This window comes from Aedes albopictus, chromosome 3, assembly GCF_035046485.1.
Source record: "Aedes albopictus strain Foshan chromosome 3, AalbF5, whole genome shotgun sequence".
Classification (NCBI taxonomy): Eukaryota; Metazoa; Arthropoda; class Insecta; order Diptera; family Culicidae; genus Aedes; species Aedes albopictus.
Genome location: NC_085138.1, coordinates 417013691 through 417037538, shown reverse-complemented (window position 1 = coordinate 417037538; position 23848 = coordinate 417013691). Strand labels below are relative to the sequence as shown.

Below are 23848 nucleotides of genomic sequence, written 5' to 3'. Positions count from 1 at the left end.
TGATAGTACTATTTGTATGCGTCATTTCTCTAAAAAAAGATTTAAAATAACTTGTCTAGAAGCTAAGATATTAGGATTTTAGTAAATGGTCAATTTTTAGATTTTTTGCAAAACTTTGTATATTTGGAATATTGTAAGGTCTTTGTGACACTCCAATGCTCGTATATTAAAAAAAAGTTTGAAAAACAGCTTTCCTTGTTGGATGATCAAGCTACTTTGAATATGGATGTTTTATTCTGGGCTGGTTGGCAGTAGATTCATGAAAAGCTATCTGAATAACTACAAATATGACGGCCATTGTGGTTACTGGTAGCAACGCATTTAGTTCGAGATAACGTCGTGGAATTCCCGACTACCGCGCCCCTTTTTTTCTGAAATAGGAACGACCATTCCATGCAGAGATTCTATAATATTGATAAAATCAATTAAAAAAAAACATAGTTAAGTCATGATTTTACTGAAAAGTTGAACTTAAAATATTATTATAGACAAAATTAAGCTTTTGTAGAAATACGCGACTTTCTGAATCTCATAAATTGCAGAATCAATATAGGGTCTTGTACGATTTGGGCAGGTGTACCTATTTTGGGCACTTGCCGCTATAACTAAGTCAATTACAAACCGATTGATTTGAGTTTTCGTTTAGAGTAGGTAAGATACTGTACGTGCCTAACTCAAAATTCAAATCAATCCGTTTAAAATTTACTTAGTTATAGCGGCAAGTGCTCAAAATAGGTACACCTGCCCAAATGGTATAAGACCCTATATTTATTTTTCTTAATACCTGTGTAATTTTTCAATTAAATATAATTGCAAATAATTTGGATAGAATATGTACATATGTAATTTTAGTAAATGGACAATTTTTCATATTTTTGCAAAACTTTGTATAACCCTCCTTTGGCATTAGGGTCATTTTTGACCCAAACCGTGCACTACGTCAGCGAGCTTGCACAGACGTGATGTCAAAGGAAGGATAATTGGAGTATTGTAAGGTCTTTGTGACACTCCAATGTTCGTATATTAAAAAAAGTTAAAAGAAAACAGCTTTTCTTGTTGGATGGTCTAGCTAGTTTACACATGGATCTTTTCATCTGGGGTGATTGGCAGTAGATTCAAGAAGAGCTTTTATCTGAATAACTACAACAATGACGGGTATACAAAGTTTTGCAAAAATTTTAAAAATTGTCCATTTACTTAAATCCTAATATCTCAGCTTCTAGACAAGATATTTTAAATCTTTTTTTAGAGAAATGACGCATACAAATAGTACTATCAGATAAAACTGTCAAAATTGAAAATAAAAAATCGTGCATTTATTTTTTTCTTAAATTTAGATGAAAAATTCTCAAAAAATAGTCCTTTTATTAACATACAAACGGTTATGCCGTCAATATAAATACAATATTTCAAAAACTTATCCCCTTCAAGAATGCCTAGAGGTCTATAGAAAAATACAAAAATATTGAAAAAATATTACGAAAAAATGACTTTTTTAAGACTTTTCATGAAAAAAAGCCATTTTTCAAAAATCGCTCTAGCGGAACCTCTTAATGATTTTTTAGAAAATCGAAATGTTGTACAAAAATGCTTCAAATATGCATATCTATCAATCAAGGGTTGAGCACCTTGACTTTTCGAACATCGTTTTCTTTGGGACAGTCTAGCCTTATATGGCAAATCTTATTATAAACACAATAATCATGATTACTGAGCGTGTCGGCCTTTCTTAGAAAAATAATTAATAAATTTGAATAGAAGGTTATGTAAGTCAGGAAAAGCGCTTGAAGAATGACAAATATCTGTGTGTTGATGAAATAGTACAGAAACTAAATTATTTTTCAATGGTCATTAGAACCTAAGAATAACATTACAGTTGTGCATATGAGTCCGCATCAAACCATTGCACTGAATAAAACAATAACAATTTTGCAGGAAAAATTTATAAAAAAAAAAATATTTAACTCGATTTTCTTTTCACTTACACGTATTCCACTAGCATGTCTAGATTTATTATCTAAATCTTCTGTATGTTCTGACAAAAAATAAGCAATAAGCCCGAACAATCCCTCGTGGATTTCGTATAGAAGATAACTCATTAAAACATTTATTTCTAAAAACGCATAGCTAATTAGTACTTATAGAAGCATTATAAACTACCTACCTACTACCACTATGAAATAAAATCCTGCTTAGCAGAAAATCTTTTTTTTTTGTATTTTCAAACTTTGCTACATCAAATATAAACTTTTCGTTTTTCTAATTGTACGATGTCTTTTTATTTGAATCCAATAATTGATAATAAGACATTTAAACACAGCACTAGCTAGCAGCTAGTTTCGCAAAATCACAATGAAGGGAATGGTTTTCATCTACGTTCCTAGCCACAATAATTCTTCAACAGGTACTGAAGCGTACAAGGTTTGTAGCAACAGTCATCCACAACTCCACGTTTTCCCAGCTGGAAACCATCCGAATTAGACAAACTATCAGTGCCATCCACCACCACTTTAGTTTTGTCGTAGTTGGCGTCATCTTTGATCCGGAAAAGTGCTCTCATCCACTTTGGCTCAGTTTTGAATCCGGGCACGGAATGAAGAGACTCAACAACATGCGGTTGATCATCTATTGCTGGTGGAACGTTCGGAAACAGCGCATATCGGAAGTCAGCGGCTTCGATAACTCGACCTGTTGAACGAAAATTTAGATGTTAAATCTGATTATTATTTGAAGAAAACGAATTCAAGCTTAGCGTACGTTTGCTTGGGCGAGGCGTGGGAAATATCTCACAATAGGCAGTTAACGTATCCGTCAGCACCTTGCCGCAAAACCGTTGGCCGTCCACCGAATCGATGCGACTCGAAAGGATACCGAAGACACAGAACACCAGCAACCACAACGAAACGTTGGCCTTCGTAAAGTGATAAGCCATTTTCAAGTGGCACTTGGTTGATGCTGTCTTTTCGGTCTAATGGAGCCGGGTCTTTGCCAGCCGAGTGCTTTTATATGGCCCTGAATGCATTACAGATGCTCTTGTTGTGATTATCTCGTTTTGAACCGCTGCAATGCACCGGCGATGTGGAAAATGACTGCTGACATAGTTGGTGTGAATTCGGAGAATCTGTCTGATCCAAAGTCTAAAAATAGTGTTGTTTGTCTCACTAGGTTGTTTAGCATAAACTTTAAATGCAAAATTTTCTCACCTTTTTGCGCGCGTGGAAAGGTCACCCTGTGAATGGTAATAATACATATCGATACAGATGCGTGGCACGTTCCAACGATTTCGCAATAAAAACTTATCATAAACGCTTCTAGTGATAACATATAATACAACTTCTAACGATGGTTTTGTCGACGAATGTTGTAACTTTTTTATAAAGCTCAAATAAATCCAACTTCATAGTTATGAAAACGTTACTAGTTGTTATTTTATTGCGGACTTATTGTTTCTCTCCATGTAGCTTTGGAAACCCTTGATTAATGGTATACAGTGTCAGAAATCTTCCTTAACCTTTTGGAGTCTTACTGTTTCGCCAAAGCTGCCGCAGCTTCGGTTATCTCGAACACATTTGTTTTGCTTGGTTTCATCGACAGGGTCACCCTCCGGCTCCAAAGGATTAAACGACGTAGAGGGGGCTGTCTGATAGTGTGAGAAACTTTGTATTTGATATAATTAGGGTTGTTTTTTCTAAATATATACAGGGTGTTAGGTTCCTGAGTGCAAACCTTTTAAAGGATGATAGAGGACCATAAATGGTGACAAAAATTGTTCTACGCATATGGTCAAATCTCAACCGTTACGTAGTTATTGAACTTCCCATGTTTTTGACTCTTATTGCCTTAACTGGCCATAACTTGAAAATGGTCAAACTTATCGCAATTTTTTTACCCTTATTCGAAAGATTATTGAATTTCCTATCAAATGATATCTTTGAATCGATTGGTTTAGTTAAATAACTAAGTTTTCTAGAGCAAAATAGCTAAAAATAGTGTGTTTAAATTTGTTTTTGTCAATTATCTTTGAAACATGCGTAATAAATTAAAATTCTTTCTTTGGCAAAGTTGTGGCCCCTGTTCAACTCTACAATTCGTTCTTTGACACCAAACTTCTAGCTCTTATCGTTTTCTCACAATTTCGATTTTAATGTGCGGCACAGTGTGCAAAAAAGTGCTTATCTTGACAGTTGCTAATTTTTGACCTGATATGCGATGTTTAAATCAAAATTGCAAGAAAACGATAAGAGATAGACGTTTGATGTCAAAGAATGAAATGTAGAGTAAAACAGGAGCCACAACTTTGCCAAAGAAAGAATTTCAATTTATTACGCATGTTTCAAAGATAATTGACAAAAACAATTTAAAACACTCTATTTTGAGCTAATTTGCTCTAGCAAACTTAGTTATTTAACTAAACCAATCGATTCAAAGATGCCATTTGATAGAAAATTCAATAATCATTCGAATAAGGGTCAAAAAATTGCGATAAGTTTGACCATTTTCAACTTATAGCCAGTTAAGGCAATGGGAGTCAAAAACATGGGAAGTTCAATAACTACGTAACGGTTGAGATTTGACCATATGCGTAGAACAATTTTTGTCAGCATTTATGGTCCTCTATCACCTTTTAAAAGGTTTGCACTCAGGAACCTAACACCCTGTATATGTAACATGTGTATACACACCATAATTTTTTAAATGCTTCCAGCACGCAAAAAATCAGCAAAAGAAATTGCTGAATTTCAGCAATATTTTTGCTGAATTTCAGCACAACTTTGATGATCAACTGTCAAAACTGCTGGATGGTTCAGCAAGTTGAAAAATAATTGCTGATACTCAGTAATTTGTATTGCTGAATGCAATCAGCACGCCAAAAATCAGCAAAGTTTGCTGATTACCAGCAAAAATATTTTGCAGTGTATGGTTTCGCATTTTGCGATTTACACAGCTTATTCTGTGTATCATCGCCATTGGCGTTTTCCAATCGATACCGATCTGGTTTTATTGCTGCTGTTCTTTGTTATGCTGTTATTGCGAAGAGTTTAATCTTGCATAGTTTGGGTAGTGACTACGGTTAGGATAGCTCAGATCAATCTTCAGCATAAAATAACAGCAACGATCAATCTATGCAGACTTATACAAAATGGTACAGCCTAAGTAGCCTCCCAGGTAACCAAAAGTTCCGCTTCCCATGACAAAATGCACTTTCAAGTTCCGCGAAGTTCAGATAAAGTTCCAAATGGAACTTTCTGGCTGCTTAAGAGGCTAACGATGAGCCTTGCTGGAGCTTCGGTCACAAGTTCCGGCAAAGCTCATTGTTAGCCTCTTAAGCAGCCAGTAAGTTCCATTCGGAACTTTATGTGAACTTCGCGGAACTATAAAGCTGCCTTAGATGCTACTCGGAACTTTGTCGGAATTTTCAAGTTCATAGAAGTTCAGTTCAGTAGCATTGTGTTTCAATGAAGATTAAATTTATTTCTTTTACAGAAAACAACTATTTAAGCATACACGAATAAAAGACAAATATGAATTTATCAAATCAATGAATACTAGCTTGAGCAAAAAAAAATGCCGCCCATCGGATTCGAACCGATACTCGCTGCGATACCCTACACTCTACCACAGTACTACACTGTCGTGAATCGCATACCTGTCCCATTTGCATAGGAAGTACAGCTGCGATTGAGTGGACAGCAGGTAAAGTCTGACTTGAATCGATTTTCTGTCGGCAGCTAGTTTTGCACATTTGCACAGTAGTGAAGTTAGCTTGACTTTGTCAAGTGTCTTCAGCAGCGCAGCGGTAAGTCGACAGGCTATCCACACAGGAGGATCCAGTTCAAATCATCATAGCATAGTGAAATATGATTATCAGAAGCAATTGTTCTGGTAATTATATTTTCACACATGTCGCTGCTATGTAGATTTGAACTGGATCCTCCTGCGTGATAGCCTGCTGACTTACCGCTGCGCTGCTGAACACTTAACGAAGGCAAGCTAACTTCACTACTGTATAAATGTGCAAAACTAGCTGCCGACCGAAAATCGATTCAAGTCAGACTTTACCTGCTGTTCACTCAATCGCAAATGTAGTACTGTGGTAGAGCGTAGAGTTTTCACGCAGCGACTATCGGTTCGAATCCGATGGGTGGCAATTTTTTTTTGCTCAAACCTAGTATTCATTGATTTGATAAATTCATATTCGCCTTTTATTCGTGTATGCTTAATCAGTTGTTTTCTGTAAAAGAAATAATAAATTTAATCTTCATTGAAACACAATGCTATTGAACTGAACTTCCATGAACTTGAAAGTTCCGACAAAGTTCCGAGTAGCATTGCCGGAACAATGAGCCTTGCCGGAACTTGTGACCGAAGTTCCAGCAAGGCTCATCGTTAGCCTCAGAAAGTTCCGTTAGCAGTCAGCATCGTTAGCAGTCAGAAAGTTCCATTTGGAACTTTATCTGAACTTCGCGGAACTTGAAAGTGCATTTTGTCATGGGAAGCGGAACTTTTGGTTACTTGGGTAGGGACCTACCGGCTTTACTTTCTATCCGAGGGAAGGCGTGATCAGATATTTTTGTTTCAAAAATATCGACGGCGTCGACTAGGATTGAACTTAGACCGACGGGGGTGGAAGGCATCCGCGCTTACCACTACAGCACCGACGCCGATAAAGTTTGAACCGGTAAATGGCATGCCTAATTTCTCTCAGCGTGGGAGATGGGTCATTTCCGTCATCTGCTAGTCTTTTCCTTCGTCGACCACTATTAATAGTATAATCAATCACGATGAGCCATATGAGCATGAGTCATTCATTACCCACGATGTCGGCCTGTCGATATTAATTTTCTGCATCAATGACTGACGTTATTTCAAGAATATGTAAACTCTCTCATGCACTAACAATCGCTTCATAACTAGACCACCAGCAAATCATAATCATATCCAACAAATACAACGTGCATACACACCAGGCAAGTGCATATAAAAGGATGGTGTGGTGTATATGATGTATGAAAGGTAAATAATTTACCTTTCATACATCATATACACCACAGATGGTACCTAATCCTTCCGTTAATTCACACCGCGGGTCGTTGCTGCCTATAGAAATGGCTCTTCGTTCCATCTTAATCCTGATTCTCGGTATCATTTGCACCAACGACGGTGTTAGTGCATCTCAAAAGCAGAAGTTCTGCGGCCCAAAATTGGCACGTGCTCTGGCAGAGCTTTGCGATACGTATCCCACGCTCTCGCCACCCCCGAGTAAACGACCCAGCAGCAACGTCAAAGGTAATTTCCCAGGTAATTTCCACTTTGTTGCTTAAAACATTTTCGTTTTCTAAATGATTCTCTTCAAGAAATGGTATTGAGTGGTGACTCAGACCCCCCGGATTGGCCCAACGTACAGGACCAATCGATCGACAGCCGGATCTACACTGTGATAACGCTGAAGGACAAGCCAAACTGGATGAAGCAGTTCTACCCGAAGCACGATACCCAGAATACCGTGTTCGATGGTGATAATGACTACGGTTTCAGCGACGAAATCATATCGGACCGTTTCATGCTGGGAAAACGTGGAATGAGAAGGGGTATCGTGGAGGAATGTTGCCGTGCAGGTTGCACCTACGAGTATTTGTACCGAAATTACTGCGCCTAATGCGAAAAAAAAAACGATGGCTCAAACTCATACGCAAATTTAAATATGTATTGCACTATACTCAAAAAAACATTGGTTGAAATAAGGCATCCAGCTATGTATACAATGACTTCAATTTATGTTTTGATTGGACAGAAAATCTTTAAGATATATTTTTTTCTAGAATTTTTAATGAGTATAATTAGTAAAGCAGTAATCATCTGGAACAGTTTCAGATGAAACTCAGACAACAGAGAATTGCAGATATTTTTAGTGGATTTCATTTAGAAATACATGGCGGAATTTCTTGAATACTTGATAAAGGAATTTCCGGATTAATCCCAGTATGATTGTCCCAGGTAAATAAATGTGCAGATAGAGTTCGTTGGGAATTTTTGAAGATATTCTAATTCTTCTAGGCGTAACGTCCCAACTGAGACAAAGCCTACTTCTCAGTACCTCCACAGTTATTAACTGAGAGCTTCCTTTGTCAGTGACCATTTTGCATCGTGAGGCAGGCACGAAGATACTTTATTCCCAAGGAAGTCAAGGAAATTTCCTTTCCTGAACCGATCGGGAATCGAACCCGTCACCCTCAACATGGTAATGCTGAATACCCACGCTTTTACAGTTGTACTATTTTTAAGGCGTGTCAGCTGGAATTTCTCCAACCAATCGTCAGAACTTCTAAAAAAATATCTGAGGGAATCAGGAGATTTTTTAAGTGAAACTGAGTGTAGGTGAGTGTCCTTAGAGAAATTATAATTTTCAATTTCATACGGTATGTCTGACCGCGAACAGCAGAATTTCTAGGTTTCGCTAAACTAAATTTGAAAACAATTTATAAGAATAAAAGATTTTTGAAAAAAAAAAATAAAGTCCGATTATAATTTACACCCAGATTTCTGATTGCTTAGTCAATAAAACATGAAATGCCGAGGCACCTGAAACACGCTCTCATGTCTAACAATTATTTATTTCCCAGCACTATGAGAAATGCATCCATTTGCACTTGTATAAGCTAAAGTTGAAATTTTAAATACAATCCTGCCTGCGCCATCCATCCATCAGCCAGCATCCGGTCAAATCGCACGTTTCGCCATACCGGCTCACATCCCCGACTGACTCTTCTGCAGTGTTTGGGCGAATCGTGTCGTGATGAAGAGCGATGTATCGATAAATCGGTTGACGCAGTTGTTCAGGCAGATCTCCGTACGGCTGTCCAGTTTACTTCCCGGCTTGTCCATGCATTTATCCCAGCAGATGTCGTTGAACTCGTGAATCTGAATCGGAACGGGACTTTAGTGCGATAACCGGGATCGAGAGCGATCCAATATTCCACTCACCTGAGCGCTAAGTTGAGCTTTCTGTTTCTCGGCCATCAGGAAGTCCTGGAGCTCGGGGTCAACGGAGCTTTTGCTAGCAGCGTCGAAGTCTGCCATTTCTTCTGGGTGAGTTTGGTTGGATTGGATGCGTCTTTCAACAGAAAACTGCGGACAATTCCGGATTCTACGCTGTTCTTATGATGCAACTCGCAGAAAACATGGAACGATCGCAAGAATCAGCAAGGACTTTGACAGCTTCGCTCGCTCCGTTGAAGTTTGTTGCGTAATCGAAACTGTCAAAAACTTACCGTTTAGCACCGGGGGGAGAGTGAATGGTCCACTGCACGAATTCGTGCTGGCCTGCTTTCTCCCACAGGAAATTTGACGTTTGAGCGGTGCCGACACCGCTCAAACGTCAAATTTCGTGTGGGAGTAAGCAGGCCAGCACAAATTCGTGCAGTGGACCATAAGGTTTCGAAAATATGCATAAGACACAGAAAAAAAAAATCCGAATTTGGGTTTTTTAAATGTATTGATTTTTTTACTTCAGGCCAAACATGTCTAAAGGTCCTATCTGCAGAAGAAAGACACTCTTTGGTTTCCCTCTCTTTCGTTAATATCTCAGCTGTTTATTTGTATTATTTTATTATTGTCTCCTTGCATTGAACGATGGTCAAAACAATCGTCTTTCGATTCAAAAATCTAGATTGAGTTTAAATAAGGACGAAAGTAACATTGATCGATTGAAATCGAGATACATATTATGTTTCAATAATCTGATCTTAATTTTTGCATCAAATTAGTGGGATTCGAGATATTGGTGATTATATACCCGCATAGAAGAATACAACTTGTCATACATTCTAAACACTAAGTTTCTCTTAACTGTTAATGTAACAGTAACACAAACATTTGTTGTCATGTTGAACAACATAAAACCTAGCGCTATACACTATACTCCAATGCACGGTGACGTCACTAAGAATCGCTCTCTTCTTCTCCTACGGGAAATTTGAAAACAACAGGACCAACACCTGTCAAAATTGACATGTACTGGTCCTGTTGTATTCAAATTCTCTGAAAGAGCGAAAGAGATAGAATTTCGCCGTGAGGGCTATAGGGCACTGCATTGTTTTGATTTTGTATGGGATTTTGAAGTTTCTTGGCCTTGTTGTTTACAACATTTCTGTAAGAGTGAAAGAGAAGGAGAGATTTTCATGCAGTTCCCTATTCGCAGTACCCAGCTCAACACCATTTAGGATCTGTTCCAATTGGAGAATTGAAATTAATTTCACTTAAACTTGACAGTTCGATAATTAATTCCTCAGGAGAACTGTCAAATTTAAGAGTCGAACTGTCAAATTTAAGTAGAAATTAATTTAAATTCACCAATTGGAACAGACCCTAAAGAAGCCAATTTGAGAGAACAGTACCAAACTTGTTACCGAATGTCCTGGCATGGTCCAAAGATGAAAAATGGTCAAGTTTGTAATGAATACAGCACCCAAGACAGCACACTTGATTACAGCCGATATAGGGCACTGCATCAAATTCTCTCCTTCTCTTTCACTCTTACATAAATTTTGTAAACAACAAGGCCAAGAAACGTCAAAATCCCATACAAAATCAAAACAATGCAGTGCCCTATTGTGAGGCCCCTCTGAAAACGATAAGCTTCTTCTTCTCTTCGTCTTCGCTCAGGTGAGTCTGTTTACAAACAACGCATTCACCCAACAAACGAAAAAAGTGATCGGAGCTCGACTAAAAATGATTTTTATCCAGTGAAACGCAATTTTTTTCTCCCAAAATCCATAGAAATCTACTAACAAACATGACCGAGCTCATTTGTGATAGTCGACTGAAGAAGCAACCATCGTCGCTGTACAATACGTAAGTTTTCACGCTTCCAAAATTGATACCCAATTATCATCGTCTATTCCATTACACCAGGTGCATCAGATACGTTGCTCGAAATCTGAAAAGGTACAAACACATCGAGTATCTGGAAGTGATACCACCGCTAATCAAAAATGCGCTGATTCTGAACGTGACCCGCATCCAGCGAGGATTCCATGATGACGAACTGCTGGAAATGCTGCTGAACGGAACGCTCACCCGAATAAACTTTTCCAGTTCGACCATCACCGACCGGACGCTGCTTTCGCTGGCCGAAAAATGTCCAAACCTTAAAAGCCTTATACTGACCCAGGGAGATTACCGCTTCAGCCGTCGTGGCCTGGAGGCCATCGTCCGGCAGCTCAAGCACCTGCAGCAGCTGTCCGTCCGGAATTGCGCCCTGGTGGACGACGAGTTGGTGGCACTGCTGGCACGAAACTGTCCCAGGCTGGACCTGATGGATTTGGAGTGCTGTACGAACGTGACCGATCGATCGGCGGATGCCATCAAACGACTTAAACTGACCAAGCTGAACCTCTCGAGGACGCGCATATCGGACCAATTTTTGATGGCAATCGCCAACGAGGAGTGTGGTTGCGCGCTGGAAGATCTCAATGTCGGCCACTGCCGGATCACGGGGGCGGGCCTGGGCAAGCTGCCCTGGGACACCATCAAGTACATTGGATTCGAGGGGTGCGAGATTAACGGTAAGTAGGTGTTTGAGGGATGTTGCATAAGTTACGGTTTTACGAAATTCGATAATTTCGTACGAGAGCGTTTTGGTCGGTAAGCAAGAGTAGTTATAGCATGTTGGGGGTGATACACAAATTATGTCACGCAAAAATCGACCTTTTTCAACCCCCCCTCCCCCCTGTGTCACATTTTTTATGGGGCCTCAATATTTTTTGTAAGGGTCGTCACGTTCTGCAAACCCCCCCCGCTCCCCCCACGAAGCGTGACGTAATTTGTGTACGGCCCCTTGCTCGGGACGACCATGCTTCGATACATTACGGATAAGACAAAGGCGTGTTGCTCGGGACGACCACGCAAGAGCAGTGCCACATTTAAATCTGTATTTTGCCTTTCAAAAATCTTTTTAATCTGTATCACCATTTTTTGCCAAAAATCTGTATGAAATCTGTAATATTTTGTGGAAAATCTGTTTGAAATTCTGTAAGTTTCTGAAAAATCTGTATATTCTGTATAGTTTCCAAAAATCTGTAATATTGATATACAGAATTCTGTATGAAAAGCTGCGAGAAAATCTGCATGATTACAGAAAAATCTGTATATGTGGCATCCCTGCGCAAGAGTAATAAAGACGTGTTGCTCGAGACGACCAATGCTTAGATAAATTGTTGTCTAACAAAAACACAGGCGTATTGCTGCGGACGACCACGCAAGAGTACAGGAGTAGTCCGATCTGCAAACATCCAATGAAATAGACCAAATAACGAAGGTGTCAAATCGTTTTTTTTTTTATTGTTCCGTTACCCAATCAACGCGGCACTGCGTTTATTCTGGTCATATCCAATAGGTTATGGGCCCAGTAAAATGATGCTTTGAGAATCGAAGTTATTGGAAGGATGGCTGACCCTAGAAGTTCAGGCAGCGGCGTAAAGTTTTCAAGCGGAGATGCTGCTTGAGCGACTCCTGTAGCCTATCTGAAATACAGGCGTAGTTGGCACATGAAAACTGGACGACCAGAAAATTTGCAGTGCAGTCATTAGTTCGGTGGTCCTCTACGGACACGAGACATGGACCATGCTCGAGGAGGACCTGCAAGCACTCGGAGCTTTTGAGCGACGCACATCAGGAACGATCTTTGGCAGCGAAGCATAAACTACGAGCTCGCTGCACGCTACGGTGAACCTAACATCCTAAGGCCAAAGCTAGACGGATATGGTGGACACACGGCATGTTGCAAGAATGACGGGCACCAACCCTGCAAATTTGGTGTTTGCCAATTATCCAGTTGTCACAAGAGCGTGATCTGGCGAGCGTTGGGCGTGACCGACGCTGTTGTTCAGTGTTATTATGCTTTTGGTCGAAATACGAAGTGACCAAACGTGCGAAAATTGATTTTTAACCTACTTAGAAATGTCGCAACTCAATTTGGATTAGTGCATATTGTTGCTCTTAATTAGCTTAATGATGCGCAACAGAAAAAATAGATTAAAATTTACTTCGCAGCTGCAACTTCGCATGTGCTTCTAGCGACGACTTCGATTTGGTGGTGCGACGATAATATCATGAATAAATTCTTGAACTAACTAAATGAATGAAATGAAATCATTAGTTCGAGCTAGAGGAGCTATGGAACGTCGTCAAGCCATTACTAAATGCCGATGAAACAATGCCGGTCGTTGATGGAAAGAAGGATAGAAGAACGAAAGCGAAGCTTCTTGTACTGCTACTTGATCCTGTGAGATATGCCCATGTGTACTTCGACAAAACTTGAAAACGCCTTTGAAGATTCGGGAACTGAATGGAAGATCGGACTGTGGAGCATTCATTTTCATTTATTTAGTTAACATCAAATTCATGATAATACTGAATCAACAATTTGCCGCCATAATACTCGATTTGCAGCTGCAGCTCTCCAACGTCGGTCACGCCCAACACTCGCCAGATCACGCTCCACCTGGTCCGCCCATCGTGCTCTCTGCGCTCCACGCCTTCTTGTACCAACCGGATGGTTAGCAAACACCAACTTTGCAGGGTTGTTGTCCGGCATTCTTGCAACATGCCCTGCCCACCGTATCCTTCCGGCTTTGGCTACCTTCTGGATGCTGGGTTCGCCATAAAGTGCAGCGAGCTCGTGGTTCATCCTTCTCCGCCACACACCGTTCTCCTGCACGCCGCCGAAGATCGTCCTTAGCACCCGTCGCTCGAAAACTCCGAGTGCTTGCATGTCCTCCTCGAGCATCGTCCACGTCTCGTGCCCGTAGAGAACCACCGGTCTTATTAACGTCTTGTACATGGTACATTTGGTGCGGGGGTGAATCTTTTTTGACCGCAGTTTCTTCTGGAGCCCATAATAGGCACGACTTCCACTGATGATGCGCCTTCGTATTTCACGGCTCACGTTATTGTCAGCCGTTAGCAAGGAACCGAGGTAGACGAATTCTTCTACCACCTCGAAAGTATCCCCGTCTATCGTAACATTGCTGCCAAGGCTTGTCCTGTCTCGCTCAGTCCCACCTACCAGCATGTACTTTGTCTTAGCCGCATTCACCACCAGTCCGACCTTTGCTGCTTCACGTTTCAGGCGGGTGTACTGTTCTGTCACCGTTCCAAATGTCCTAGCAATAATATCCATGTCATCCGCAAAACATACAAATTGGCTGGATTTCGTGAAGATCGTACCCCGGCTGTTGAGCCCGGCTCGTCGCATAACACCTTCCAGGGCGATGTTGAATAGTAGGCAGGAAAGTCCATCACCTTGTCGTAGTCCCCGTCGAGATTCAAATGAACTGGATAGTTCACCCGAAATCCTTACGCTGTTCTGCACACCGTCCATCGTTGCTCTTATCAGTCTAGTCAGCTTCCCGGGAAAGCTGTTCTCGTCCATAATTTTCCATAGCTCTGTGCGGTCGATACTGTCGTATGCCGCTTTGAAGTCGATGAATAGGTGATGCGTTGGGACCTGGTATTCACGGCATTTCTGGAGGATTTGCCGTACGGTGAAGATCTGGTCCGTTGTCGACCGGCCGTCGATGAAACCGGCTTGGTAACTTCCCACGAACTCATTTACTTTAGGTGAAAGACGACGGAAGATGATCTGGGATAGCACTTTGTAGGCGGCATTCAAAATGGTGATCGCTCGAAAGTTCTCACACATTAACTTGTCGCCTTTCTTGTGGATGGGACAGATTATCCCTTCCTTCCACTCCTCCGGTAGCTGTTCGGTTTCCCAGATCTTGACTACTAACTGGTGCAGACAGGTGGCCAACTTTTCCGGGCCCATCTTGATGAGTTCCGCTGCGATACCGTCCTTACCAGCCGCTTTGTTGTTTTTGAGCTGGTGGATGGCATCCTTAACTTCCCTCAGCGTGGGAGTTGGTTCGTTCCCGTCCTCTGCTGCACCAACATAGTCATTTCCTCCGCTGCCTTGGTCCTCCGTGCCTACATTCTCTTCGCCATTCAGGTGCTCGTCGAAGTGCTGCTTCCACCTTTCGATCACCTCACGTTTGTCCGCCAGGAGGCTCCCTTCCTTATCCCTGCATATTTCGGCTTGCGGCACGTAGCCTTTGCGGGATGCGTTGAGCTTCTGGTAGAACTTGCGTGTTTCCTGTGAACGGCACAGCAGTTCCATTTCCTCGCACTCCGCTTCTTCCAGGCGGCGCTTTTTCTCCCGGAAGAGACGGGTCTGCTGCTTCCGCTTCTGTCTGTATCGCTCCACATTCTGTCGGGTTCCATGCTGCAGCATTACCGCCCGCGCTGCATCCTTCTCCTCCAGAACCGCTCTGCACTCCTCGTCGAACCAATCGTTTCGTCGACTCCGTTCTACGTACCCGATAGTGCTCACAGCTGCGTTGTTGATGGCTGCTTTGATTGTACTCCAGCAGTCCTCTAGAGGGGCCACATCGAGCACACCCTCGTCCGGCAACGCTGCCTCGAGATTTTGCGCGTATGCGGTGGCGACATTCGGTTGCTTCAGTCGCTCTAGATCGTACCGGGGCGGCCGCCGGTAATGTACGTTGTTAATAACGGAGAGTTTTGGGCGCAGTTTAACCATCACCAGGTAGTGATCGGAGTCGATATTAGCGCCACGATAGGTCCTGACGTCGATAATGTCGGAGAAGTGCCGTCCATCAATCAGAACGTGGTCGATTTGCGATTCCGTTTGTTGTGGTGATCTCCAGGTGTAACGATACGGGAGGCTGTGCTGGAAGAAGGTGCTACGAATGGCCATGTTCTTGGAGGCGGCGAAATCGATGAGGCGTAGGCCATTTTCGTTCGTCAGCTGGTGGGCGCTGAACTTTCCAATCGTCGGTCTGAATTCCTCCTCCTGGCCTACCTGAGCGTTTAGATCCCCTATGATGATCTTGACGTCGTGGTTTGGGCAGCGGTCGTACTCGCGTTCGAGCTGCGCGTAAAATGCGTCTTTGTCATCATCAGTGCTTCCGGAGTGAGGGCTGTGCACGTTTATTATGCTAATGTTGAAGAATCGGCCCTTGATCCTCAACCTGCACATTCTTTCGTCGATCGGCCACCAACCGATCACGCGCCTCTGCATGTCGCCCATCACTATAAAAGCTGTTCCCAGCTCACGTGTGTTGCCGCAACTCTGGTAGATGGTATGATTACCTCTAAACGTTCGCACCATAGATCCTGTCCAACACACCTCCTGCAGCGCTACGATTCCGAACCCGCGGTCCTTCAGTATATCGGCGAGTATGCGGGTGCTCCCGATGAAGTTGAGAGATCTGCAGTTCCACGTACCGAGCTTCCAATCGCAAGTCCCTTTTCGTCGCTGTGGTCGTCGCCATTGGTATCGGTTCGCATTCTTCTCTTGTTGATTTTCCGGTGCTAGTCTTTTTTACGGCTGGCTCGCAGGGCCTGACACCAACCCACTAACCCAGGGAGCTGGGCTTACCTTCCCGGAAGCTACGGGTTTTTCTGCGGACTGTGGAGCAAGCTGATCAATATCTCGCGCTTAGTATGTATCATACAGGAGTATCGAAAATGATCGATTTCTGTTATCGTCAATGATTAACTACGTAAACCGAATTTTCTCGGATTCGAGTTGGTAGGAAGCATTACTACTTGCTGGACTGCTTCCAAAATACCTTCTGCTCAAATATGAACGAGACTTTATGACGCACATGGTCCGCGGATGACATATCGTCAACATTTTTATTTCTTAGATTTATAGGACTGTTATACGTTTACATGTCAAATTAGAGCACGATTTGTCGTGAAGTTTTTTTTCAATGGCACTTTAAACAAGTTAACCTCCAGTGTGTTTTTCGAATTTTTCTATGGAATCAAAGTTCATCAAAGGATTTTGTTTGTTATTTCAACAGAATTAGTGTTTCGAGTTAATTTAAAATGTGGTAGAAAGCATATTTGGAATCTGCTCTATCCCATGCACGTTTGTTTGGTTGGAAAAAGTCGTGCAAAGAAGGGCGTATATCAGTTGAAAGTCTGCCTCATGATCTTCGTCTAGCAACATCGAAAAACGAAGAAATCATCGAAAATTGCAAGGTGTAGTGTACTCGGAATTCCTTCTGGATGGTCAATCTGTCAACGCTGAATGTTATCTGGGCGTTTTGAAGCGTTTACGTGAGAATATTTGTCACTAAATGAAAAAAATGTGGGACAACAAGTCATGGTTTTTGCGTCACGATAATGAACCAGCTCACACATTAAGTTATATCGCGATTATTTGACCATAAACAACGTTTACATTGTTCCTCAACAGCCGTATTCACCTGATATGGCACCATGTGACTTTTACCTCTTTCTAAAACTCAAATTGCCACTTCGTGTTAACTTGTTCAGACGATTGAAGTCATAAAAGAAAATTCGAAGAGAGAGCGCAATGTGATACCAAAAGAGGCGTATGAAAACTGCTATAAGAAATGAAAAAAAAATTGGCATATGTGTTTTGCCTCCGAATGAGATTTATTTGCAATAGATAAAACAAATATTGAAGAATAATTAACCGTTTGTGTTTTATTTAATGAGTCTCGTTAATATTTGAGCAGAAGGTACAAACCTATGATGATGTCAATTTGAACTTCCGGAATAGCGATCAAAGAAGAGTTCATCGATACTAAACTTCTTCAAGAGGTGTAAGAACCATTAGGTACGGAATTTGTGTCAAAAAATCATCAAAAGTAGCACCACCAATCACCATGGTGGCAAGCAATCGGGAGAATCTTGTGGAGAACAACCGACGTCGAAAAGACCAAAATTTCGTTGCTGTCTCAAATTCGGTAAGTGTAGAATTGCTGGAACAAATATCGTCAAGATGAAAGGAAAGGAAATGCTTTCTGTACCATTCATTCTTCCATCAAGGACGATGGAGATGGAAGAGCTATTGGAATGGTATTTTGACGCAGGAGCGACTACCTGGTTGATCAAGAACCGAGATTTGTTTAAAAACATACTGTAAATGCATGTAGGTAGCTGTTATTGTAGGCTTAAATTCGAGCAAGCAACATTAATCTTTCAATCCAACAACTATCGATACACCGAACTATGTACGTAAAAATACTTCGAGTATGGACTATTCTAATCAGCAGTTGTCAATTCACAAGGCACTCAGTTGTGTAGACAATTTTCTCAGGTTTCTGGATGCAAAATACTCGCTTACCGTAGGGTCGCCATTCACCGCTCATGCTCCATTCACCGCTCGTTTCATACGATTTGAATATTGATTGGTTTGCTGAATATGATAAACCGCGCGTCTTTGTAATGTTCCAAACGCGCATTTGCACGAAATTCCACGCGGCAAATCTTCTTGAAAAGGAACAGCCGCGCTTGAGGAAACGCCACAATGTTATCTCCCATAAGAATGGAGTAAAAGGGGAGCAAAAAACGCGGCTGTTTCTTTCCTCAGGGATTTGCCGCGTGTACTTTTGGGTAAATGCGCTAATATAAATCATATGAAACGAGCGGTGAATGGCGACCTCACGGTACTTACTACAGTTGTACCGTAGTTGAAATTAATAGAGGGCCATCGATGAAGAATCATTTATCGTCCGTTTCCGAACATCAAACAAATTTGATTATTGTCTATTTTCTTATCCAAACATATTTTAGGTTCGATGCAAGTCTCAAAAATACGTTCTACTTTTCACCTACAGATCTGGACTTTATTGGCACGAACAAAAACCTCAAGTACATCCAATGGACGATATCCAACTGATGGATATTCCGCCACGCACAGTGGACATGCAATATTTAACTATCGTGTAAGTTTCAGAGATCTATATATTTCCCAGACTAGACCGAACGATTCTTACATTCTGAGTCACTATTTTATCCAGTAACTATAATTCATTAACTAGTAAAGCACCCTAAAGAAGCAACCTTAAAAGCAATTACATACTATTTGTCCCATATATACTACTAACTTATCGTATTTATATAACGTTAGATTCTAGTGTGACTCACGTTTATTCCTGTTATAGGAAAGTATTTAATATTATCGACTAAGACAACTAGTAGCACATACTTTTAACACTACTTATCGGAGATGAGTTATATGCACTACTAATATAAAATAAATCATCGAAAACTTTACGACTCTCAAATAAATTGCCTAGCTGTAACATGGAACAAGTCTGTAGGGAATATGAAGTCATTACCATTATTCATTCAGTGCTATTAAAAAAGTTTTTGAGGACCAATTTCGATGTTTACTTTACTCGCAAACAGTTGTCTCTCTTCTGAAACTCTAATTTCAACTGTCCATCTTCCTAATTGAGTTAATAACAGAAAACCAACTTTGTTCAATGTCGTATGCGTACTTTTTTATATAACGTTAGTAATCCCTTAAAAATCACGTGTTGCCCTTTGATAGCGTTCAAATGCGCCAGAAAACTACCTAAAAATAACTTAAAAGTACACAGCAAAATAGCCGAACAAATTCAAACGATGTCTTATAACAAGAACATACTAAAAGCACACAAAACTATTCGACACAATACAGTCACGGACCATTCGCTCGTCGCGCTTTCGATGGCGACGCGAGAAAAAAAAACTCTTAGTTAGAGAAAGCATGTAACACTCGTTTAGTATCTAGGAATCTAGGAACAAAAAGAAAGCAAAACAATATTTAATCCCAACTGCGAACAAAACCACAAGTTTACACAAGGTGATAGCTCTAAACGTAATGTAACTGCTTAAACAAGGGATTGTTGATCAAATCAAAATTCCAAACTCTATTTAGGAAAATATAGGAAGATCTAAAATGCGGCAATATTGAATAACAATCTAAGGATTCTAATACATCTTTTCACCTCCACTATAACTGTTCTATCTCTGTCTACTACCTACTCGTGTACGTCCTATTATGATGAAAAATGATAACTTATCCTATGACTGTGTGATGTCCTAGTGGTACAACTAGACCTTTTAGTGGGATTTTAAGCGAACTAATAGTAATAAACTACAAAACTTAGATACTACCAACTACTACATAACAGTCAAAACACAAGGAAATTATAACACCACAAGCAAAATGGAATTTTGGGTCTTGAACAGTTGCTAAAAATCGAATGTTTAGATCATTACGGTGGGTATTGAAGACTCATCGGTAATGATATCTTTTTGTTTCTCAAATTGGTTTCCCTAGACTAAATTTCTCCTCGACAGCATTCAAACTAGTAGATTTGCATCTGTCTTCGTCTGTAATCATGTTCTTTAAAACAATTTTTATCAAGATGTAAAGATAGTGCCGGTTCTTCGTTTTCTTTTGAAAGTTTGAAAATTCGCGTTAAAACATTTTTGTAACATCTAAAATATAATTATCATTTAATGGCTGACATTTTTTATATTGTTTTGATAGATATTTGTGCCATAAATGCAAATTTGTTAAATTTTGGTTACCTAGACGAGTTTGGCATGGAGGAACTATTGTTTGAGTTTAGGCGTTCGCGCTTAACAAACGTCTATTGTAAATATTTTGTGTATCCAATGCCCACCTATATGATCAAGAGATTTCAAGTAACATGAAATTAACAGAACAAAGAAGAACCTAACTAAAATAGTGACTGAACTGGAACAAACCCAAATTAACTATACTCCAATCAAGAGCCGATTATGAAGCATTCTTACTAAACTAAGTGTAACCATGGTCAGTCACAATACAATACCACTAGTTCCACCTACTCAACTAAGTAAAGCAATAAAGTATACTTATCTAACATGCAACTATTTAACTAAGACTCAGAAATAATTTTAGCAATACTACAAGAAGTATCACAACAATGTACCATTGCAATTTGTTTTGGTCTGCATCGTTCGTTCTAAAACTTATTCGTCACATAAAATTATTTTCTATGGTATTTTTTCACCTATTTTTGACTTATGGTTGTTTTAAAAAGTCTTAAATTACACTTCAAAATTTGAAAAATTCAAAATACCATTTAAGTGCACCATCACAATTTCAGGGTGGCCACTCAGAGCGGAAAATAAAATTCCCGAGTTTTTCCCGGTTTTCCCGATAGGTTTTTGAAATTTTTCCCGATTCTAAAATAGAATGATTTACAGTGAAAATTAAACGTAACTTATTAAGAAAAATTTAAGAGAATTAATATTGAATATTTTCAAATCCACGGATTTAACATAGTATTCATACGAACTTGAAAATAAGTTATGTGCTGTTTGTCTCGTATCCAATGGTGGGCATTGAAATTATGACATCTTCATTAGCCCGGGAGCGGTCGCGTCGTGTACTGAGTACACGCGCCATGAAAAATGCACGCTTGTGGTATACAACGTGAGCGTGGCGGAGCAGCAGGTAGTCGAAGACGCGACTGTTCGAGGGTTAAACATTCCTTAAATTCATAGATGACCAACTAGTATAAATTATGCAAATAAAAATAAAAAAGATAATCCTGAGGGGGTCGAAATTCTCAGTATGATTATAGGATTTACGAACCTTTCATTAGTGGATATCTAAGTAATATTCCAAAACTCTTCTAAAAAATTCTTGGTTGGTTTGTTTGGGAAACTAGGAAATAACAGAATGTCCAAAAAAAAAACATTCTGGATGAAATTCGGGTGGAATATCTGGAAAGATTACTCGTGAAAGAATTTTGGAAACGATTTCTTGGGAAATTTTCAGTGTAGTATTTTTGATGGTCATTTTCAAGATATTTTAATAGAAAACCAGCGGCGAACTTTATGGTACCGTAAATGGCTACTGCAGAAAGTCAGGCAGGTTACTTAGGCTGGAATCGTAAATTCTAGGAGAAATTTGAGAGATCAAAGAAATCTTAGATTTTGTCTGATACTCGTTTAGCATTCAGTTATTTCATCAGCGATTGCAACATGGAGCGCTCCGAGATTTAATTTCTGATCACATTTTCAGATATGTCAAGAATTTCTCCAGGAATTCCTGAAAGATTAGTTTTTGTGAAAGTATTTCCCCCAAAATGTAGAGGCAGATTCATTATTTGGGAATTATTTATTTTCATAAATCATACAACTATATTGCTCCAGATGCTTTTGAATATTCACTGGAACTCTCGCGAAAATTTCAATTGGTAGTTTAACTGGAAACTACGAATACTCAAAATTCTCGAGAATTTCCTGAACCAGGAGTTTTACCAGGGACTTCTGCTAAAGCTTCGCCAAAAAGGGATTTTCCCGATACCTTACTCCGGTTTTCTCCGAACATTTTTATCACAAGTTCAATAAATAAGTACATCCAAAAACTTCAAGAAAAACAACAGAAATCTTTCAAACAAAATATTAGAAATACTTTTACGAGCTACAATAGGCGTGCTTTGAGAAATTCCATCAGATACTAAAAATCCCTTCAAATATTCTTTCAATTGTTTTTCACTAACTATTTTTAAATTGTAGAAATGTTTTCACCAGAATTACTCATCCACAATATCATAATTTTTAATTTTAATTTATTCTTGGGACAGTTCATTCATTCATTCAAAATTTTGTAAGTATCCTATCCAAATTTCTCAAAGACTTATCGCTCAAAGGACAAAGGCTATATCAAATATTCTCCTAGAGATTGTACAAGGATAATATTTTAGAAAGAAGTTATAATTTTTGTTATATTTTTTAAAACTTTTATTCGACGCTTGATGTTTTCAGAAACATGTACATCCTGAAATGCATAAGTGACATATGAATCTATAAATATTTGAATGTGTCTCAACCAGTCCTTCCACCAGAATGTTCTTTAGAATATCTTTAAAATTGTTCAAATTGTGATGTTAGGTAACATCACTATGATTAACTTAAACTGTCATGACTCGACGACAAGATATTAATTTCCAAGAATGGTTTTTACGCCAGTTCACCCACTATGTTATATAGTTCAACAGTTGTTGACTGTATTTCCCACAGATTCTCGTACTTATGCTCCTGGAGACTGTACAAATTTTAGAATTTTGGAAATTCCCGATGGCTAGCAACAATTCCCGAGGTTTTCCCGACTTTTTCCCGGTGGTTTCGAATTCCCGAGCTTTTCCCGGTTTTCCCGAAATTCCCGACTGGGTGGCCACCCTGTCAATTTTAACGCAAATCTGTCACGTGAATCAAGAAACACCATTTTTGCATACTGTGAACGAGCGTTAATTCTGTAGAGTATCCCAAACTTATAACCCAGTGCATTACTGATGCGAGAAAAAAAGCGAAAGCCTTTCTAATTTATGTATGGGAAAAAAATATAAATTATTGTAACATTTTTTTCTAAATATATGATTATATTAACGTATCTAAAAATGTAATTGATAATTTCAAATTCCAAAACTTTCAGTTCAATTATGTTCATACCGAATGAACGAGTTAAATGGTAAAAGGCACAATGAGCAAGTAAATGCACCCGGTCCAACTAAAAATAACGAATACAGCAAGTAACGGAAACAAATTTCAAGAAAAGCTCTTTAAATTACTATGTATTTCCATTATATTCGGCTTTATTCAAAATTTTTAAACGAAACAAGCGTAAACGAAGGAAAACTAATTAGGAAATTATAAAATATTGATGAAACTTTAGATACAGAAAATTCTCTACTGTTTTTCTCGCTATTACATACAGCAGTGATTGATAGGAGCAATTTTAACTCGATTAGCGTCCTAAGAAGCATCAACAACAAAATATTTACTCTAGAACTAAATAATCAAATCAAAAACTCTCTTGTAATCTTACTAAATGAGGAATACCGAAATAACTATTGAACCCGATAAAACCCAATAAAGTGTTTTCGAGTAGGACAAAACTTGTATGTACAGTATTATTTATTAACCGAAATTTATGCCTACATACTACACATCTTCTGAA

At 39.7% G+C, this 23848-nt stretch overlaps 4 protein-coding genes across 4 annotated transcripts; 2 read left to right on the top strand and 2 right to left on the bottom strand.

Annotated features, from left to right (window-relative positions):
- Positions 1 to 1787: 1787 nt before the first annotated feature.
- LOC109403160 (uncharacterized) lies at positions 1788 to 3356 on the bottom strand. The gene is made up of 2 exons (XM_019675900.3): positions 2758 to 3356; positions 1788 to 2688 (listed from the first exon to the last, which is right to left on the bottom strand). Exons 1-2 carry the CDS (start codon positions 2930 to 2932, stop codon positions 2381 to 2383), a joined length of 483 nt encoding a protein of 160 aa, XP_019531445.3. The 5' UTR covers positions 2933 to 3356; the 3' UTR covers positions 1788 to 2380.
- A 3739-nt stretch (positions 3357 to 7095) lies between these two features.
- On the top strand, positions 7096 to 8510 carry LOC115268336 (uncharacterized). The gene is made up of 2 exons (XM_029876365.2): positions 7096 to 7287; positions 7356 to 8510. The coding sequence occupies exons 1-2, from the start codon at positions 7107 to 7109 to the stop codon at positions 7655 to 7657; spliced, it is 483 nt and encodes a 160-aa protein (XP_029732225.2). The 5' UTR covers positions 7096 to 7106; the 3' UTR covers positions 7658 to 8510.
- Positions 8511 to 8593: 83 nt separating this feature from the next.
- Positions 8594 to 9231, bottom strand: LOC109622277 (mitochondrial import inner membrane translocase subunit Tim8). Its single transcript, XM_029876363.2, has 2 exons — positions 8983 to 9231; positions 8594 to 8919 (listed from the first exon to the last, which is right to left on the bottom strand). Exons 1-2 carry the CDS (start codon positions 9076 to 9078, stop codon positions 8746 to 8748), a joined length of 270 nt encoding a protein of 89 aa, XP_029732223.2. The 5' UTR covers positions 9079 to 9231; the 3' UTR covers positions 8594 to 8745.
- Positions 9232 to 10661: 1430 nt separating this feature from the next.
- On the top strand, positions 10662 to 23758 carry LOC109622176 (F-box/LRR-repeat protein 15). Its single transcript, XM_062856324.1, has 3 exons — positions 10662 to 10851; positions 10912 to 11564; positions 18678 to 23758. Exons 1-3 carry the CDS (start codon positions 10793 to 10795, stop codon positions 18737 to 18739), a joined length of 774 nt encoding a protein of 257 aa, XP_062712308.1. The 5' UTR covers positions 10662 to 10792; the 3' UTR covers positions 18740 to 23758.
- Positions 23759 to 23848: the final 90 nt, after the last annotated feature.

Bases quoted from the DNA above. Each gene is read 5' to 3' on its own strand.
- LOC109403160 (XM_019675900.3), bottom strand. From the start codon at position 2,932: ATGGCTTATCACTTTACGAAGGCCAACGTTTCGTTGTGGTTGCTGGTG. The intron at 2,689-2,757 runs GTACGCTAAGCT...TTCGTTCAACAG, and splicing joins CACGCCTCGCCCAAGCAAAC to GTCGAGTTATCGAAGCCGCT.
- LOC115268336 (XM_029876365.2), top strand. From the start codon at position 7,107: ATGGCTCTTCGTTCCATCTTAATCCTGATTCTCGGTATCATTTGCACC. The intron at 7,288-7,355 runs GTAATTTCCCAG...ATTCTCTTCAAG, and splicing joins ACCCAGCAGCAACGTCAAAG to AAATGGTATTGAGTGGTGAC.
- LOC109622277 (XM_029876363.2), bottom strand. From the start codon at position 9,078: ATGGCAGACTTCGACGCTGCTAGCAAAAGCTCCGTTGACCCCGAGCTC. The intron at 8,920-8,982 runs GTGAGTGGAATA...GTTCCGATTCAG, and splicing joins AAGCTCAACTTAGCGCTCAG to ATTCACGAGTTCAACGACAT.
- LOC109622176 (XM_062856324.1), top strand. From the start codon at position 10,793: ATGACCGAGCTCATTTGTGATAGTCGACTGAAGAAGCAACCATCGTCG. The intron at 10,852-10,911 runs GTAAGTTTTCAC...CCATTACACCAG, and splicing joins CCATCGTCGCTGTACAATAC to GTGCATCAGATACGTTGCTC. The intron at 11,565-18,677 runs GTAAGTAGGTGT...TTTCACCTACAG, and splicing joins CGAGGGGTGCGAGATTAACG to ATCTGGACTTTATTGGCACG.